Source organism: Hoplias malabaricus, chromosome X2 (genome assembly GCF_029633855.1).
Source record: "Hoplias malabaricus isolate fHopMal1 chromosome X2, fHopMal1.hap1, whole genome shotgun sequence".
NCBI lineage: Eukaryota > Metazoa > Chordata > Actinopteri > Characiformes > Erythrinidae > Hoplias > Hoplias malabaricus.
The window spans coordinates 48,729,089-48,748,931 of NC_089819.1; the positions used below are offsets into that span (position 1 = coordinate 48,729,089).

At 39.2% G+C, this 19,843-nt stretch overlaps 1 protein-coding gene across 15 annotated transcripts in view; it reads right to left on the reverse strand.

The window, feature by feature from the left end:
• Positions 1–217: 217 nt before the first annotated feature.
• The window catches only part of LOC136676330 (MAP kinase-activating death domain protein-like), a 50,966-nt gene continuing 31,340 nt past the window's right edge, over positions 218–19,843 (reverse strand). For 2 of the 15 annotated variants that reach the window (XM_066653247.1, XM_066653234.1), the window contains 20 exons: positions 16,503–16,611; positions 16,084–16,270; positions 15,793–15,943; positions 15,209–15,412; positions 13,895–13,951; positions 11,877–11,977; positions 11,709–11,789; positions 11,151–11,309; positions 10,642–10,762; positions 10,025–10,087; positions 9,128–9,248; positions 8,893–8,998; positions 8,695–8,805; positions 8,503–8,610; positions 8,080–8,244; positions 7,706–7,778; positions 7,393–7,499; positions 3,559–3,628; positions 2,078–2,124; positions 218–1,978 (listed from right to left, as the gene is read on the reverse strand). In XM_066653247.1, coding sequence (XP_066509344.1) covers positions 1,865–1,978; positions 2,078–2,124; positions 3,559–3,628; positions 7,393–7,499; positions 7,706–7,778; positions 8,080–8,244; positions 8,503–8,610; positions 8,695–8,805; positions 8,893–8,998; positions 9,128–9,248; positions 10,025–10,087; positions 10,642–10,762; positions 11,151–11,309; positions 11,709–11,789; positions 11,877–11,977; positions 13,895–13,951; positions 15,209–15,412; positions 15,793–15,943; positions 16,084–16,270; positions 16,503–16,611 — 2,255 coding nt within the window. In that variant the 3' untranslated portion in view covers positions 218–1,864. Of the gene's footprint in view, positions 1,979–2,077; positions 2,125–3,558; positions 3,629–7,392; positions 7,500–7,705; positions 7,779–8,079; positions 8,245–8,502; positions 8,611–8,694; positions 8,806–8,892; positions 8,999–9,127; positions 9,249–10,024; positions 10,088–10,641; positions 10,763–11,150; positions 11,310–11,705; positions 11,790–11,876; positions 11,978–13,894; positions 13,952–15,208; positions 15,413–15,792; positions 15,944–16,083; positions 16,271–16,502; positions 16,612–19,843 lie in introns of all 15 variants that reach the window. The other 13 variants (XM_066653235.1, XM_066653233.1, XM_066653246.1 and 10 more) reach the window with 7 other exon arrangements.

Sequence of the window (19,843 nt, forward strand, 5' to 3'; positions counted from 1 at the left end):
TGTCAGTTTTGACTGATTGAGTGCATTCAGAAATGTTATAATAAATGCATTCAAAGCAAAGTGGTTGTACGTGTGTAAGATTTGAAAATGAAGTAACCTGGATGATTCAATTAATTCTAGCAGTATTAGCACACTTTATTTATTTAATATGCCACACAGTCTAATCAGTAACAACCCAATCTCAAAAAGCACATAAAAGAAACGCATGTTCCAAACCAGTTCAGAATGTGGACAGTCATTTAGGTTGAACATCTTTTATTGTCATATTGCCAAAGCTGTACAAGTTCTATAAATACTTTTTAAACACTGAAATATTTACATCCAATTTGTACTTTCTCTCTCCCTCCCTCTCTCTCCTTTCACCAATTGTTCTGAGCATTAAGAGGATAGGAATGATAGACCAGGCAAACTCAGCTGCCGCAGTGACTGTTACACCACAGACAACAGCACTCACCAAATCAAAACACCCGTCTTTGGAGACTCTGAAGTGGCAAATCTTGTCTTGTGCTATTTACAGCTAAATTCTGTAGAACAATGGGCCTTACTAATAACCATCTAAAACAAATTCTTTTCATTGAAATGCACACCAACATACACAATCATGAATGGACCTTCAGTTTAAAACCATAACACATAAAAGGACATTAAAAGGAATGTCAGAGATGCTGTAAAACAATCTCCTTCATGAACACACACACACACAAGCAGAAAGGGACCTTTGAAAAGGGACGTTTCTCCACATTACGTAATATTTAGGTTCCCTCAAACAGTGACTGGACATCAGTAGACTTACAGACCCACACGTGAACACAAGAGATCTCCAAACACAGCTGTTTTTCAGCTTTTACACATTCAGTAATGCCTCTTTCTGTTTACTGCGGTTGATCACATCCACTCCCTCAGCCTTCGCCCAGACGGGGGACCGTGGACAACAGTTCTTATTACAGGGCATGTTCTCAGTACCCACTACAGATAGTATTGCACATCTACTCAACAAACCACAGTTTGTTTCAGAACATTTTTTTCAGACATTGCTCCAGTGAAATGTACAGTGTATTTTCTTTTTTTTTTCCTTTTTCTTTTTCTTTTAAACAGTAACATGCAGGTCATCACAGCTGTTCACAGACAGAGCAGTAGAAATATTACAGTAGGCTCAGGGCAAAGCTAAAGAGCTACACATCTTGGACCACTAAGAGCAGATGAGGCAGGCAGACTGAATGAAATGCTTACAACTGGCTCTCCCTGGTGGCTTTTTCAGGTATAACACACGCAGGGTGAGCGTTTCTTTAACCTCGGACTGGAGGTTATGGTACCACTGAGGACAAGGGATAATGTACTACAGTCCCTGGATTCACAGACATGAAAATGAATAGGAAAGGGTGTGGGGGTGCGAGCTTGCCAAGAAAGATACCATTGATGTGGGCATGCCAATGCCATTTTGCAGGAATGCATTGGACCCTCTGACCACATGCAAGAGGCAAAGACAGCAGCATGCTGCATCTCTCAAAAGATGCAGTTCACTGGATACTCGATAACAAGGATTCTGATCAACAGTTGCTAAAGAGAGGTCTGCTGTGAGCATGCACATTGTTCCAGTGCAACAATGGCTAAACAATCTGAACTCACTAAAAGGTCATGAACCTTAAAGAATAAAGACCGAGGATGAATTAACTAGAATTGGTTGATTAGAGAGTGTTAGGAATATTGTCTATAATAGGCCAGTCACCAAGAAGCTAAAGACAGCAGTACAGGAGCCCGTGATGTTAACCTGGCCTAGATATACAGGCTGGAGACTAGGATATGGAGTTTATTTAATGGAGTAAACTGGGACAGAGCCAAGAAAATTGTAGCAGAGAAATATGCACTAGCTGGGCAGGGGGCGTGGGGACAGCATCTTGGGTTTGCCCTCTGCCTCCTTCCCCTTCACTGCAGCCATGTAGGAGAAGAGACAGAGCACTGAGTAACAGATCTGATGTGCCTGGACAGAAAAATAAACAGAAAGAAAGAGAAAAAAAAATCAACATTCCAGAAACTGGAGAGGTCTTCAATATAAAAAAAAAATAATAATTTGCCTTACCATTGGAGTCTTGTACTTGTGGATCACCACTTCTTTAGTTTCAGGAACTGCAATCACAGGTGCAAGAAACAAAACAAAAGAGTTTGGAAGAGGTGGAATAAAAAATAAAAAAAAGCAAACAAAAATGGACGAGAAAATAAGTGAAAGAAAATGAAAGAAATAAAAAATTGAAGGAGGGAGAGGGGCACGAGAGAGAGAGAGAGAGAGAGAGAGAGAGAGAGAGAGAGAGAGAGAAAGAGGGGGGGGGGAGAGAGAGAAAGAGAAAGAGGGGGGGGGAGAGAGAGAAAGAGAAAGAGGGGGAGAGAGAGAATAAAGAGAGATTGCCCATAGCAGAATGACGTAAGAAACTTACAAATTGTTAAACACAATATAATCATCATCATCAATATGAGAACTAGGACTACAGTTCACTGAAGGATCAGTGGTGTGTTTAAAAGACCTTACTTAACTATCTGGCCTCTTGATCAAGCTGAGGTAGCTCAACCAGTTAGCCGCAACGTTCCAAGAAACCACACACTTAGCGTCTATACAATAAATGTCCCTCTAAGCTACACACACAAAGACCTCTATCATAACCAACATCTACCATCATGAGAGAGAGCGGTAACCTCACTGTGAGAGAAGTGGTCCAGGGCTTGCCAGGCTTACAGTCGCTTATGGAATGAAGAATTGCTACAAGCATGATAACGTGAACTTGGCGAAATGTCTGACAGCCAAGGCAAAGACGATGATATACAGACATGTATCAGTCAGTAAGGGCAAAAGAGAGGTGGACTAATGGAAAGAAGGGGAGAGGAGGAGTGGTAGAAACGATAAAGGTGACAGCACTTTACCTGCTGGAGAATGAAGGTTTTCATAGCAGCAAAGATGAGGGGGCGGATTACAAAAAGGAAGCACAGAGGCACGGCAGTAACCCAGTCTAGCCCTGACCTTTGACTGTTCTCCCTTCAATTCTACAATTACCTTAAAACAACATGCTACTAAAGGGATTCGTCTCTACGTAAGTTGTCATATCTAATCAACAACACAAGCTTCGTGGTCACAATCTAGAAACAAGTAAAACTATATTTACAGAGGCAAACTTAGTTTAACCATGAAAGGAGCTAGTGTGAACCTGCTATACTTTAATTCTAGTGTGAAACTGATGTAGAGTTATCCAATAAGTTTTGATCCTCCCCATTTAATAGTATTTAACATGCACTACTTGCGCTCTCTTTTCTCCAACCAAAATGAGACTTTATTTAATAAGTAAATAATTAAAATCACTGATCAAGAAATCCTTCTTTCTCTAATGATTTCTTTCACTGTACCTTTCTCTTCATAAGTATTGTTTATACCCTAGGGCCTAGCTGAGCAACAAAAAACTAGAACCCTATGAAATATAAGAATGAGACTAAAATGATCCACTATGCCATTACACTTAACAGTTTGGTTTACTGCCGTGTCGCGTACACGCCTAGAATCAAAATGGGGGTAATTACCAAATTCCTCCAGGACAAAGACTCCCTTCACAGTATTGCACTTTTTAATGTGATTCAGCTCTATGAAAACCTAAAATGAAATAAAAAACAAACAAAAGAACAAGGCACACTGTTAGCTACTCAATCACACTTTGTGGGAAAATAAAGAAAAAAAGAACAGTTAAATAAATGACAACCTGGACAGTCAGTAAACAGTAAATCAGGGAGAAACTAAGACAGCACATAAGCAAGCTTTGTAAATGCTACCAGAACTAAAAGAAAAACACAAAAAAACTAGAGACAGACAGAGGAACTTTCCATGCTGAAAAGCTTACATGGGCCGAATGAATGATGGCTGATGTAACTCAACGTGAAGATGGACATTTTGAGGCTGAACAATACGATTAACGTTTATATATTTACCCAATTTACTCAAAAAAATTAAAATAATAAAAATAAATAAATAAAGAAACATGGTTTTCGTTCAGAAAGCTGCCATCTCAGGAAGCTGAAAGTTATTTGATTTGCAGATTCAATGTTGACAAATGATGCAGGGGTTTTTGCAAATGGCTGATGGTAACATTAAAAAAAGCTTGAATGTGAACTATGAAATGTTCCATATGCTGAGAGGCCCATGTAAAAGCACACATGAAAAATTCCATTATCTGAACATAATAAAAAGGAACAGAAGCAAAAAAAAAAAACAAAACAAAAAAAAAAAAACTGAAGACTGCCAAACAGCTACCAATGGAGTAAAGAAATAAAGGAAAGCCAATAATAATAATTGAAATAAAATCTGCTAACAAGCAAAGACAGCAGAGGTGGTGTACCTTCCGCTCCTTGCAGGGAGAGAGAGCATGGGAGAGAAACGCTTTGGATTATTATCGCACAAAAAGCACAAAAAACACCCAATGGCGCTACCTCCCCACTCTAAAACAGATTCAGCGAGAATCAGTAACCAATAATCTTCAGTCAGTTGGCCCAGTGATAATACAAAATAAGATAAAAATGCAATCAAACAAAAAAGAAGTTAAATCTCATTTGTGAATAATTAAGAACTGAGTCTTGAGTGATTTTCTGATGCCTTGCTCTAATCCCACTACATTGCCCTCCATGCCTCCTCCGCCAGCAGTGCGGACTGGCACCCTCGGGGAAACTACAGCACAGATCTACATAACATCAGCATACTACAAAACATCATTTACACTTTCATCTCAAGTTCAACAATCTTTTGAAATTCAACAAACTACTCCCATCTAATTATATCCGATCTATCAGAACACAATGGAGCTAGTGGGAAGTTACTTTTACATCGCTTAAAGATGTGACATCAAACACAGAACCCAGAATACAGCAGCAAGTTTAACAAATCAACATCTTAAAACATATTTGAGTTATCGGGATGACAATGAAAGCATGAGACACTAGCATGAAGAAACCATCATTTCTATGGATTCTATGTAATACCCATCTTTAGGTTTAGAACTGAACTGATATAATTACCAATAATTAGCACCCAACTCATAAGACCTACATCACAAACCAAATAGATATTTAGTTATTTTACAGTTTGTAGGTACTTGACCTTAATGTGAGACCAAAATAATTTTATACAACTCAAGGAACAGCTACAATGTTCAATATCAACATTATCTCAAAAAATAAATCTGATGCTAAGCTATAAACACCGATCAACAATAACATTATAATCACCTCGTTTCTAAACTCATGGTCCATTCTCTCAGCTGCACTGTCCACATAACACTTTGTAGTTCTACAATTACAGACTGTAGTCATATATTAGTCTGCATACTTTCACCCTGCTCCCATTCACCCTATTCTTCAATGGTCAGGATCCCCACAGGACCACCACAGAGCAGGTATCGTTTGGGTAGTGATGGTGGTGTGTTAGTGTGTGTTACACCATCTACTCTGTTAGACACTCCTACTGATGTAAAGTCAGAAACAGTAGCTCACATCTGTTGCTGCACAGCTTGTATTTTTCGTTCTCTAAGTCTTACATCAGTGGACACAGGATGCTGTTCACATGTCCAGCAGTGACACTGAGGGGTTTAAAAACATGAGCAGCATTGCTGTGTCTGATCCACTTGTATCAACTCACACTAACAATACCACCACGTCAGAGTCAATGCAGTGCTGAGTATGATTCACCACCCACATCATACCTGCTCTGTGGTGGTCCTGACCATTGAAGGACATGGTGAAAGGGAGTAAACAAAGTAGGCAGAACAAGAGATGGACTACAGTCTGTAATTGTAGAACTACAAAGTGCTCCTGTCTGGACAGTGGAGCTGAGAGAATGGACTGTGAGTGTAGAAACACGGGGGTGGTCATAATGTTATGGTTGCTTGGTGAATATTATTTTATGTTCATATATATAAATAAAAAGTCATGTTATAGCGATAGAGCTAAGCACCACAGTTGGATTCCCCTTGATATTAATATTAATTTTAAAAAAATAATAAAAAGAACCACCATATACAAATTTATTGGTTTGGCTCATCATTACTTTGCGGGTTAAATAACATTATGGGTGTATTCAGCATGTTAATTAAAAAAAAGAAATGGTACATCTTGTGTTGTCGGTGCCCACTGTCCATTATCTCAGCTCCACTGTCCACAAGAGCACTTTGTAGCTCTACAATTTGTTGCTCTGTATACATTTTTACCCCAATGTCACCCTGTTCTTCACTGGTCAGGACCCCTACAGAGCAGGTATGTTGTGGGTGGTAGATCATTCTGAGTGATGCAGTGTCAATGACGTGGTTGTGGTTTGTTAGTGTGTGCTGTGCTGGTACGAGTGGATTAGACACAGCATTCTGGCTGGAGTTTTTAAAGCCCTCGGTGTCACTGCTGAACTGAGAATAGTCCATCAACAAAAAACGTCCAGCCAACAGCATCCTTTGGGCAGCGTTTTGTGTGAACTGTTGAAAGACAAGAGGACGACAAACAGAAACCGTGCAGCATCAGAAAACCTACTGTCTCTGATTTTATATCTACAAGATAGATGTGTCTACCAGCGTGGACAGTAAGTGGACACAGTGATTAAAAACTCAAGCAAGCGCTGAGAATGATCCACCAGCCAAATGACGTGGTGCTTCTGACCATTGAAGAACAGGGTGAACCAAGGGGAAATTAAGTATACAGGGACTACAGCCTGTAACTGGAAAGTTACAAAGTGCTCCTGTATGGTCAGAATGAACAGTGAGTGTAGAAACAAGGGTTTAGTCATAGTATTATGGTTGATCAGTGAATGTACCAGCTGTCAGTTGTTTACTGCTAAAGGTTTTACTCATATTCCTATATCTTACCTCAGAACATACCAAAATAAATTCCAAAAATCACACCAACACACCCACACACTGTGAAGACAAGGGTTTGGTACCACAGTAAACAACAGTTAGTACTAACACAGTTTATGTGTAATGTGCGCTTTCATTTGACGAACAAATAATTGCAAGTGACTAGGCAACTCAAAAACCAACATCCAGCAAATGAAGCCAAAACAAAAATGCTATTCCTCTCAGAACTTCTCCAGTAAACAAAAGGCTTTTATTATGAAGAATTATGTAATGTAAATTCCAAAGACTTTTACACTAAACTATGTTGGTGCAGCTCTTTTGTCTTTCCTGGAAGTTATTTGAGGAAGACAGATGCACAAAGAAAAAGAGCATGAAGAAAAAGGCATGGAGGCTAGAGAGAGGACCACAGAATGAAACAGAAGCAGAGAGTAGAGAATGAGAGAGAGGTGTTTATGGAGGTTGAGGATGTGCAGGGGGTGAGTTTGTGCATGCATGTGTGGTAGGTAAAAGGACCAGGCATATGGCCTCCTACCTGGCTGTGCATAAATTTGAGGTTGATTCCCTCGAGTGTAACCTGCAGGAGACCTCCTTCTCCTGTCTTCATATCCTGAACAGGGAACTCGCCTCCTAGCTCTGGACCTACAAAAAAGTTTATTTATTATAGTACCTTGTGTAAAATGAGGCCATTGAGAAGGCAATAACAGAAATACATTAAATCAAAGAAGTACTGATCATTATTTTAAAATTAATGGCTAAGTTACCTCTCAGTCAATCACTATAATTTCTAAATACTAGCTTTGGATCAGCACATTCAGACTCTTCCATTTTTCCGACACTATGTTTACCTGGTTTGATGCTCTGCTGTCGTGCTGCTGCGCGCTCCATGCTGTCTTTCACACAGTAGTACAGTTCCCGACACTAGTGAACACAAACAGAGCATGTTGACATGAGTACTAAAAAGGTCATAATTCATCTAAAGCAAATAGGAATGTTATGACAGAAGGGATCGTGCCAACTGTTTTGTGGCTCTGTCAGTAACAAAACCTTTCATTTCCATTACAGAAACTCTATTGTGGGAGGAACATTTTTAAAATAATAGTTTTTAGAAATTTTGAATATCTTTTGGTCCATTTATTGGTGATTATGATATGTTCAATGAAAGCAGAAAATGAAGGTACATGGGTTTGTTCGCACAGTGATAACTACTGTGAATTCTGACCTTCTTGGTATAGAACTTATTAAGCTGTGTCTCCTGTCCATTTCTCCTCCACAGGCATAGCACTTTGGTCTTGGGACAGTAGGTCATATTTATTAGCTTCTCATACCACCAGCGCTCATAAACTGTCCCAATGTTACTACGCAGAACGATGCAGTCATCGCACACCTGTTTACAACATACGCAAACACACAAAAATATACACTTACTAAGACGTCTTAAGGAAATGTATAATTTGTATGAAAACTAATTTGTCTTAGTAAAAACAACTGTTGGATGGACACAGATTATTATGATTGTTTAAACAAAAACCTAATGTGCAGTTTCCCCCTGACGTCTTACTCCTTCAAATGTGCCCTATTATTCAATATTTACACATTTGGCCAAATAATTTTTTGGGGGGGAACTACTGTCTCTCACACATACCTCCATGAAAAAAATATCCCCTGTGGTATCAGTCCCAGCATGCACCACAAATGTCTGCTTCTTTATGTGCCGGCTCCCGCTCGGCCTTATGGGTATTTCCCTTCCACTCTACAAAAATAAACAACACACTATAACTAATGAGTTCTCATTAAAGGAATGCAGTATTTGAAGCTGGCGTAGTGGGGTGATTACCAGCTGTGCAAGGCGGTCCAGGAGTTCATTAATCTCCTGACTGAATGTTAGGCCAATATGAGACTTCCCCATCAGACGCCTGATTTTTTTCCTGATGTCGTTCTTAGTCACCTAAAAAAATGCAAAGATCAATATTACAATAATTGTAACTATTTTAAACTTGATTTGAACCTTGATTATGGGGTAAACAATCCATACCTTCATCATTAACATGTAGGCAATCATATTGTGCAATAGAGTGGCCAACAGCCTATCTTCATCATCTTCTAGTCTCTTGCGGTCATGTTCACCAAGTGACAGGTACCTGAATTAGGACCCATCATATTATTACACCACACAGAAACAAGCTCACTCTCTTGCTTCCTCACATATCATCAAAACATGTTTTTTATTTCTGAAAATGTAGGAAATAATCATGCACACATGCACACACCTGTCAATCATCTCATGTGGTCCCTGGTCCATACCCATTCCCTCTCTTTCAAGCATTACAGCATCCAAAAAGGCATCCTCCCAAAACTGCAGCTGGTCCCATAGAGTGGAACGCTCCTTACCTTTAAACACAATCACACAGGAACTTATTACAAAACACCTCACATTCTGTAACACAGATGTCCCACATAATCAAGAATATTAAATTTGGGTGTATATTCAAATGGTCATATCACCTAATCTCTAGACACATGAAGCAACAAATTAAAACACTCATCCTCTCAATACCAATGCACAGCATGTACACTTTAGTTTACCAACTAAAGCAGTATTGTAGCAAAGTTAACACAAGCCTAAAGGTGCTATTCACACTTAAACAAAGCACCCCCACACTTCTAAATAAAACGCAACACAAAAGCTTCAGAGAGGATCCCAACTGTTCATTTTGCAATAAATTAGTCAGATATTTTAGGGTGTGGTACAGAAAGGGTGTAATTTCCATACAGTGCAGAAAATTTAAACTTTTAGTAAAAAAGTATCACTGATCTGGCACTTGCTTTGTTCTGAGATGTTTCTTATTTTAAGACATGCTGATAAATACATAATTTATATGTGCGATATTTTGGTGTATAATCTACAATCTATAAATTACAGCTTTGTAAAAATCAACCCATTTTTAACAAATAAATGTGGCAATCAATACAATTCTGCAAAATAGAATACTTTGCATGCCACACTGCAATATGGTGTAATCGTTCTTACAATGCAGTCTTAGTGTAAATGGCCACATTTTTAGAAATAAAACACTTAAACCTATATCACATGCTCCATACACGTTCCATGCCAACACACAAACACAAACAAATATCCCAGGTCGTTATTCAGACTTATGCCCTACTCAGAGAGAAGGTTTCCATGGCAGCGTCCTCCAGCTGATCCCACACTGAGCTCTTATCCCTCCCTATGCCGCATTAAGAGAAAAAGAACAGTGGGGCATAGACAAAAAAAAAAAAAAAAAAGAGACAGGGTAGCAGAGCACAGAGGACACTGTGTTAGTGCATTAACGCGCAAGCAGCAAGCCCATCAGTGTTACAAAAGCTAACACAAACAATGAACCATTCACTAGTGCAAAATACTACTGGTGAATACATATTTACCATAGAAACAAAATGCAAAAGAACATCTTCTCACTGTTGAACTGTGTTCAGTCATTATATATATTGCAGCTAGGTACATAGAAGTACATTTGCCTAGTCATTGTGTAGAAGAATCCAGCACTGCATGCTTGTTTACAAAGAAGACTAAATTTAACAGAAAACCATGATAGAATTGGGAAGAGAGCCTATGAAATATTTAAGCACATTAAACACAAAGCGCATAAAGTGGTTTGTGAAGGTTCAAACACAGCATTTGTTTCACTGTGATTATAAAGAGAGTTGAGAGAAAACGTAGAAAAATGCAAGAAAAAGGTATGGAACAAGCAGGTATATTAAATAAGAAAGTGGGAGGTCCTACCCAGAAGCCCCTCACACAGGTAGATCCTCATGCTGAGATCTTCAAGAGGCTGGGTTTGGGCTGCTTTAGCCACACTCCCAACAGGCTCCTTTAGACCTTGCTTCAGGCTGTGGGTCTTCCCCTGAGGTATAATTATTTGTTAACTACATCTCCAAACGTACCCAGTGTACTTTATTAACCAGATCATAATTTCCCTATCTTGAAACATGTGAGAAATAATGTTTGTGCCTAATTAATAAAGGCAATTATATTAAGTAACTGTAGCAAATAAACATATAACAATACTGATATATATATATAAAAAATCACCATCTCCTTATCTCCCTTGCAACACATTCTAAAACGTATTATTCTGTATCTACATTAAAAGCCAAACAGCATAAATCATTTTATATGAGTAACAATTGCAAGCCTGGATACACTAATGTCTCCTGGCCAGTAAAGCTGATAGGTGATGAACAGCCTTTGGAACAAGCTGTGTTTGAGCTTTGCCAAACAGTAATACTCACAAAAACAGAGCTGGTTGCAGGGTTGGTCTCTATCTCACTGTCCGAGAGTGTACCTCGGGACAGTGTGAGGTGTGGAGACGGGCGACCAGTCATTCCTTCTCCTGCTGTGCTGCTCAGGTCACTGTCGGCGCCTAGCGTCTCTCCTGAACTGTTACTGACCTGTGAGTCAAAAGGCAAAGTTCAAGACATATCCATTTAAACACAGAGAAAGGGAGAGATTATATGAGAAATGCTGCAGTTTTTAAACACCTCAGTGTCACTGCTGGACTGAAAAGTTCCACTAACCAACACTGCAAACAACATCCTGTGAGCAGCGTCCTCAGACCACCGATAAAGGATTTGAAAATGACTGACACAAAGTGTGCAGCAAGAGATTAACTACTTTTTTGCATCTGTTTTTGTAGGTTTATTAGATATAATATAAAAAAAGGAATGGACAAAGAAGGGATCCAATGATTCAGATAACGCAGAAAGGCAATAAAAAACAAAACAAAACAACAACAACAAAAAAAAAATAACGCTAAATGTAGAGACTCAGGGTTGGTCGTGCCCTACCACTGTGCTGGCCTCCGAATCTTGACTGGTGCTCCTTGTCAGAGCTGGAGGCTCCGAACTTGCCAAAGACTCAGAATCACTCTTCTGTAATGACAGATAAGGGGCATTAGTTCCAGTAGAAATCAACATCATGTTAAATGACCGTCAAAAATGATGAGTATGCACACAGACCTGTGAGCCTGATGTCACACTGAGGCCACTGTCTGCACTGATCTGAGATTTCTTCTCCTCTGTATCGCCCCCTTCTGGACGCTGCTTGGCCCCCTCAGCCCCTGCAGGAAACACGTAATTAGTCCATCTGTTCACTGGCTCTCTGCACTGCAACCTGCAATGTCCCATGACTGGAAGCAGGCCAGAGGATGGAGTCTATATTGGATGCTTGGGAAGGACCAATATATTCAATATTTGTGGATGAAGCAGACAAGTGTTTTCTAATAAGATATGGAGAGCTCATTTCAAACAGCTTCGTCAATGGTTCGATAAGAAAACACATAACCCCAGGAACTGTTATATATTCCTGGTGCCTAGTATCCCCGATGAAGCTCAGTTATGTTTACTGATTGCAACAAAATTGACAACCTCCATGATAACTCTATAGCATGCCAATAACACCAGTGAACTACATATGAGTACATAGTAAAAGGAGAAACCCAAATAAGGACATATAAATGTCTAAGGAGTGCAGATGATTTATTAAGTGTGCTACATTATGAAATTAAACATTTAAACTCGTACTCTATCAATCTGATATACTTGACCTTGAAACTGGCAAGACAGGTGTATTTTAATATAATATTTTATATATAAAATGAGAAGACTTTAACTGCATGCACAAATTCTGTTTATTGCTACCTCCCAGTGCATAAAAATGTATATAAGGAAGTGGCGGCCTATCAGACCTAATTTTAGACCAGGTCCCACTAAATAACTGATGCCAAGCCTGGTTCCATTACCTTAATACCACCTCAGACACCGTTCCAACATTTCACTAAAAAACTAAGTTGAGGTAATCAATGTCAGTTACCAAAAAGGTAAACACCAGCTGTGTGTACATAAATCATTATGAACCTAAATGTCACTGTCATTTTTTTGGTACATGAATGAGAATGGGCATTACCTGCTGTTACCCATTAGACATTGCAGGTCAGGAGCAGAGACAATTATTTGTTTAAAATCAGAAAATGTTATTTCACATAGGTGAATAAGCAATAAGCTTCTTCAATTCACAGTAGCACTATCTCACTACACACAGACAAAAGCAGTCACCCATGCAGGCAAACACACAACCTACCAGTCAGACAACAGGAGAGGGGACAAAGCTTAGCTGCCATTAGTGTGCTTATAGGATGAAGATATCAGTACTGCAAATGACCATTGATACTGGCATGTGTACCAGTAAATGACTTAATACACTGCACCCCACACTCTGCTACCATTGGAGAAGAAACACAATGCACTAAGTATATAGTATCCATGAATGAAATGCTGTTTCTCAAATTTTGCCAAGCTTGACAACTTTTCAGCCCAACACCACTGGTTTAATTAACATCATTAATTAAAACAAAACAAAAACAGGAGAAAATTAGAAATTATTATTAAAACATGTTTCATTCTCCAGGCATTTTAGACATTTTGTGTAATTTTCTGTAAAATATAGTTTCTACCTCTAGTTCCAGACATTATAACAGAGGAGTAACTTGCACAGATCAACATGGTCATTCTTATTTGACATTAAATAGAAAACAGTGTGGTCTCTAACACACAAAAACTATTATGATGTGAATCCCTGACACAATTCTTATGAACCAATGTACTGGGGGTAAACAGTTGATTATTTAGTAACAGCTGATTAGCTAAACAAGGTAGCTAATCAGGGAAATTGCATCTCTTCCCAAGCATTAAAAATGGATTTATTATTTGCTAATAAACCAGGTGACCTTTTGGATACCCGATGCAATCTTAAACCACTAGTAACGGTTCTTAGTGAATACTCATTAAATTCAGTTTTATATCTGGATCATGTGGCTGCAGGGTTTCTTTCTGAGAGAGGAAATAGTAAACAGGTTGACTGGACTGTAATAACTGAATGAATCTATCGGATGAACCAGGTTTTAGTGGAAGTTGTAAGATAGACACCTAGTTTCGTAGTTTTGTATAGTCTACCCAGGTGCTTAGGGAAGTGATCTTACTCTGTTCTTTTTCCATAGCTTTTTGTTTTCTGTTATCCTGGTGCTTGCTCCACAATTCTACCCAAGATGCATTGCAAGCAAGGAGAGAAAGACAGAGAGAGAGTCAGAGAGCTGGTTGAATTGTCAGTTATGGTGGATGAGCATTAAAAATTAAAAAAGAGAGAAAATTAAAAAAAAAAATAAAATCCCAGTGCAAAGCCTCATTTTATCATTTTTCAACAAGATGTTTTGTAATGTTCACACACAGCTGTACTCTTGATACAACTAGCCTAATATTACAGCAACTGCTATCATAAACAAAGCATACTGTGATTAAAATCAATTGCACAATCGTAGCTACTGAGGTCACATTACAAAACATCCTGAGCTCTACAACCTTGATCCTGGAAAGATCCAAAGAAAGCTCCCATTTCTGATGACCATACAGAAGGACTGTGGCTTCCCAGGGCCAAGGTGGAGGCTCCAGGTAGTGTGAAAAGCATGGAATGGGGGCGAGACATCAGCCTTGCAGCTGGTGGGTGGAATGAGGAGCCGCAGAAGCAGGAAGGGCAATCTCAAACACATTCAGTAGAATTGAAGGTGCATCTTTACCAAAGGACAAACAAGGCAACGTTATGAGGGTGGGGGCTGGCAGGGATTAGCGAGCACTTTCCCCTGTACACAGACCTAGCTATTAGTACCAATCTGGGACCTTAACACAAGCTTAAGAACTAATTAAATATATAATAAAGTGTATTTTTGGGGTCTGAGACTGTTTACAGGGGAGGAGTATTCTAGTAGTCATGCTGGGGATGCGAGACAAAGGAGGTTCTTTTAACAGAGCGTTTACACAGCCCAGGACCTTCAAAGTCCTAACTTTCCACGAGACATAGCAGCAGGTTTGTGGTTCAAAGGAAACTCTAACATGCAATCAAAGGGCTCAACGGGTTTCAGCTTTGACAAAAGGCGGGTAAAAACCAACACACTCTAAACATTCCAAGGGGGAGAATCAATACACACTGGGCACATGATCATCACACAATTCCAAATATATGTCTACACCAGCTTGTGCCTTCACATCAGATTTATTATTTTAATTATTTGAATAGCTAAAGGAATGATTTATCCACAATTTCAAAGCAGACAATTTCAAAATATATAAAATTTCTTCCCAATAGGGTTTCCCAACTTTGGCAAAATGTTGGTATAGACAACTAGTGGAACAGAGGATTCCGCTCAAGGCCCAAAGAGGAACTGTAGGAGACATTGCCCCCTAAGGGTCAGGTGGTTTAACAAGCAAAAAGGCGCATGCAGAGGGGGCTGAAATTTACACACCAATAGAAGCAATAAAATTCTCTTCGTTCAGACTCCGGGTGTCAAACTGACGTGCCCCTTTCCCAGAGGAAGGGGGTGGCAGCTGAATTCGGGGCACCAGGAGAACACCCGCCGCCCTGGCACTCTCAACCCTGACAGACGGGCTCTCCTTGCTGCCTGGACTGCTTGCCCCATCTGTGGGACTTCGCTTTCGTTTCTCTGGCTCTGTGTACCACCAAGAGGGGCCGCGTGCAACGTGACAGAAAAACACGGAACAGAGAGCAGAAAAAGAAAAAAAAGACAAGAGACAGATTGTAGATTTAAAGAGTATTTTGTTGATTGCTGTAATGAGGAACAGTAGTTAGGATGAGACCAGAGGTTGTAACAAAGGGGCAACTCTCATTTTGGATTTCTTTCTTTTGCTTTTGTAAGTTCAAGGAATATCACTAAATAATAAATGCTGTTTTGGTGGTAGATATTTAAGCTGTAACGGTAAAGGGGTGAGGGGGGAACAAAAAACATAACCATATAAAGAATGAGTCAATTTCTAGATCAATCATTGGTGGAATAGCAAATGATGGTTAAATTAGTTTGCGATACATTACCTTTGGTTTGGTAGTGAGTTCGTGCTATTTCTAACAGGCTGAAGACGCTGGCCATGCCACCTAGCCCCGCATTAGTGTACGAGTGCTCCAAACTGGAAACAGTGCATTTCAGCAGGTCCAGCATGCCTTTATATACCTTCCTGTTAATCTCCTACAGAGACATGCGCACACAGAGTTGAGCACAGCAGTAGTAGTAAGCACAAGTCAAAAACGCATTAATACACTGAATTTAAGCAACATTTCACACTTTATATTTGCTCACCTTCCTTTATTCATAATTAGATGACTTACCACATCTCTAATTACTTCCTGCCGAGCATCCTCTTCTGACTGAACAGCACGGTTGAGTTTACTAAGTACAAAAACCCGCAACTGCTCATTCTCCAATAGGCGACGCACTTTCTTCATGTTGAGCCAGCCAACACCTTGGCCGTCCAGCACGCTCTGAACCACCTCCTTCAGGAACTGCTGGTTTTCACTGCACACAGAAGGACCAGCCTTGCATTAATCATTAAAGAAGGGATGCTTATTTTTAAGAGAGTAGAACGAAACAGCTTTTTGTACTTGAAAATTCAGTAATAATCATCATTGTAATTTAATTAAAAAGTTATAAACAAATATTGCACAAACATAATGGACAAACATGGAAGAAAATGATCAAAGAGCCCAAATAATAAAATTAATTTGTTTCTGTCTATAGAGAAAGCTACCTTGTGTTGTTGGCTCGACCCTGAGGTGAGGGAGGCTCCCTCTTTACTGTGGGACTGTGCTTTATGACAGAGGACTTCTGATCTACCAATGCACGTGGGGCACGAGCACCTGTGACAAACAGACTTCATCAGGAATGCATGATAAAACACACCCACTGTGACTCATTGACTAAACAACACATAAAAACTCAACCAATACACTGCAGATTAAAAAATCTGCACAATTAAGAAATTACCTAAACAGCCCTGAACACAGCACAATTTCCAAACTTGCCACTTCACTATACTGATACTTTTGCTTAAAAAAAAAAACAAGACTATTAAATAACAATTGAAATATATTTTGAGTTATCTCGGATATAGCAAAAGAACATTCTGAAAAAAATGAAGCTCAGAAAGATACAAAAGCAAAAGCAAAAATACAAATGCAAATTTTGGCAAGTCATATTATTTTTGTGAATACAATTAAACACACAGTTTACTATATACTTACCCCATACACAAACAAAAAATATCCACTGTGGTTCATGGGCTAAGCAAAACACAAAACACTCACAACGAATTCACAGCACACTAAAACAGTCTACATACTTCTGAAATCACACAAACACCTTCAGACACTACACACTGTTTTTACAGAAGCGTTTTCTGTGTACTTTTTTCAAGTGGTTTCTAAAGAGCAAAATTTGTCTAAGTAAAAAGGACAAACAAGTTGGTTTTCTTTTTATTTCCGCCAAATTGAAACTTGTACATCACAGCAGGTGGTATTATAGCTGATGATGCTGAATGAGCTACAAAATGATAAATGAAAAGGAGCAGACTGGGAAACAGACTACAGTTATGCACACACATTGTACACAGGTTGGCAGAGTAGAGAGATGAACATGAAGAAACTAGCGACACACTGTCTGAGTGGCTATAAATCAACAAATCACGTGACTCATGCACAGAACAAAAGAAAAATAAATGAAAAAAATCTCAAGTTTGTATGATCAAACCGCATAATTCTTTATGTTTCTATGCATCTGCCCTGGTAACAGGCATAAAGCACATTTGTGAATATACACTTTGTACTTTCAACTGCATATACACGGCATGTAGATGAGTGCATTAATGTGTTGTTACACCACACTGTGGGTACATCACAAAATAGGTTGGGCCCTACATTTTAATGATAAAGTGAAACATTACATTGTAATGTGTAAATGATATAAAAGGTAGGTATCTCTATTATTTGCATCTGAAAAGAATGCAATTAATAAAACAATTTATGCAGTAAGATAACTGATTTTGCTGTTTTTAATGAGTTTACTTTCACATTTTGAAAATGCATACATGCCACTACTTCAGTAAGAAGGCTATTTACACCAATGGTCGCCAACCAGTCGATCGCGATTGACAGGTCGATCCCCAAGACCATGCAAGCTGATTGTGATAAATCATGGCTGCTTCAGTTATGGCATTTAAGTTAATATAACTGAGTCATTCTGTATCCACAGTGGTGGTGTGCTACTTAAGCAGGGACATATAAGGCCGCGGTCACACAGGGTTTGTGTCTGCGAATACTGACACTAGAATGTGCGTTACTGACCAATAGTGCTGCTGCTCTGTCTCTGCCCTCTCTGAGCCGGCACGGCAACAGTGCTGACAGTTTCAAAACAGGAGATATTACACAAATATTTCATGCTGTACTCCGGTGTTCGGTTGAGTTGTGCTATCCTGTAGAAATGTGCGACCATAGTGTACTTTTATAAGCACAGCTGCCTAAATAATAGGTAGGATATTTGGATAAGCTAAAAGAAGTGTATCAGAAAATGCTCCCAACAGAGGTATAAGCAAGAGACATGCACAGTCTAAATCCCCTTATGAGGGCAAATATAAGATTTTTTGAAGATTTGATTCAGCATTCAGTTTTGAAGCACTGAAGTAAATACAGTAAACTAATATTGTATAATGCACCAAAGGGAATAAAAGAGACATTTCCCATTAAAAACACATAAAAACATTAAAAAGGATAGTTATCAGTAGGTAGCGCAACATGTCAAAACACCTCTTTAGCTCTTACATACAGCCTCAGGCACTGAGCAACACTACAACCAACACTCAGCTATATATTAATTATACATTTTATGTTATTGGAGGTGATGGGGAAGTACACAGCTTTTTTGCTTTTTTTTTTACGCTGGTAGATCTTTTATTTGTTCTGATTTCAATAGGTGATCTTGTACGTAAAAAGGTTGGTGACCACTGATTTACACTATATTGCCAAAAGCATTAACTTGTTTGCCTTCACACATATAATAGGAAGTCTTTCCACTAGGTTTAAGAGTGTGTTATGGCAATTTTTGACCATTCTTCTAGAAGCACATTTGTGAGGTCAGACACTGATTTTGGACGAGAAGGCCTAGCTCGCAGTCTCCACTCTAATTCATACTAAAGTTGTTCTATTGGATTGAGGTCAACAGCAGGTGCAAGCCATTTTTATGAACCTTGCTTTGTGCACTGGTGCGTTGTCACGTTGGCCATCCCCAAACTCAAATTTGAGAGCATGAAATTGTCCAAAATCTCTTGGTATGCTGAGGCATTAAGAGTTCCTTTTACTGGAACTAATGGGCCAAGCCCAACTCCTGATTAACCACCTCCCATCCACCAAAATTTACACCTCGCACAGTGCAGATAAGTACCATTCTCCTGCCAAGTTTTGGCAATATAGCGCACCTGCTAGCATACAGGCTACTTACAAATACAATTTTGCACCTTTATCTCTTGACTGCACTGTTGCTAATGTGAAAAGTAGGTTCATATAATATATGCTTGTGGAGAAATAGATGTATTGGCCTCTATGTTAACTACACCTGCTTTAAATATATGCTTTATCTTCATTTTATCAGGTCCAGATACATACCGGTGAACGTCCCAGTCCAGTGGTCTGTAGATAATGTCAGCCACACTTTAACACATTCAACTATCGAAGTAACCCCACATGACCATTTATTAGTACAGCAGTGGCCCTGACCTGGCAATGGGTGCCACACATAGTGCCAATCCCTTTTCTTGTTTTGACTTTTTAAACAACTCTGTGTTGCTGAGCGAATAGTGTGAAAAATACCATTGCTTTCCATTAAAGACATTTAGCACTGTTCAGATTCAACTCGCAAAAGCAGCTTTGTGATGAGACACATTTCTTGCTAAGAAAACAACTATCATCAGTAATAAAAAATGTTTCTACTGCTCTAAAGTAATGGGCCCAACCTTTAAAACAACATAGTGGAATGAGTGGCTTACTGGCATGAACAAGCAAATTAATAAAATGGTGCAACTACAGTGACAAATGACCAAGT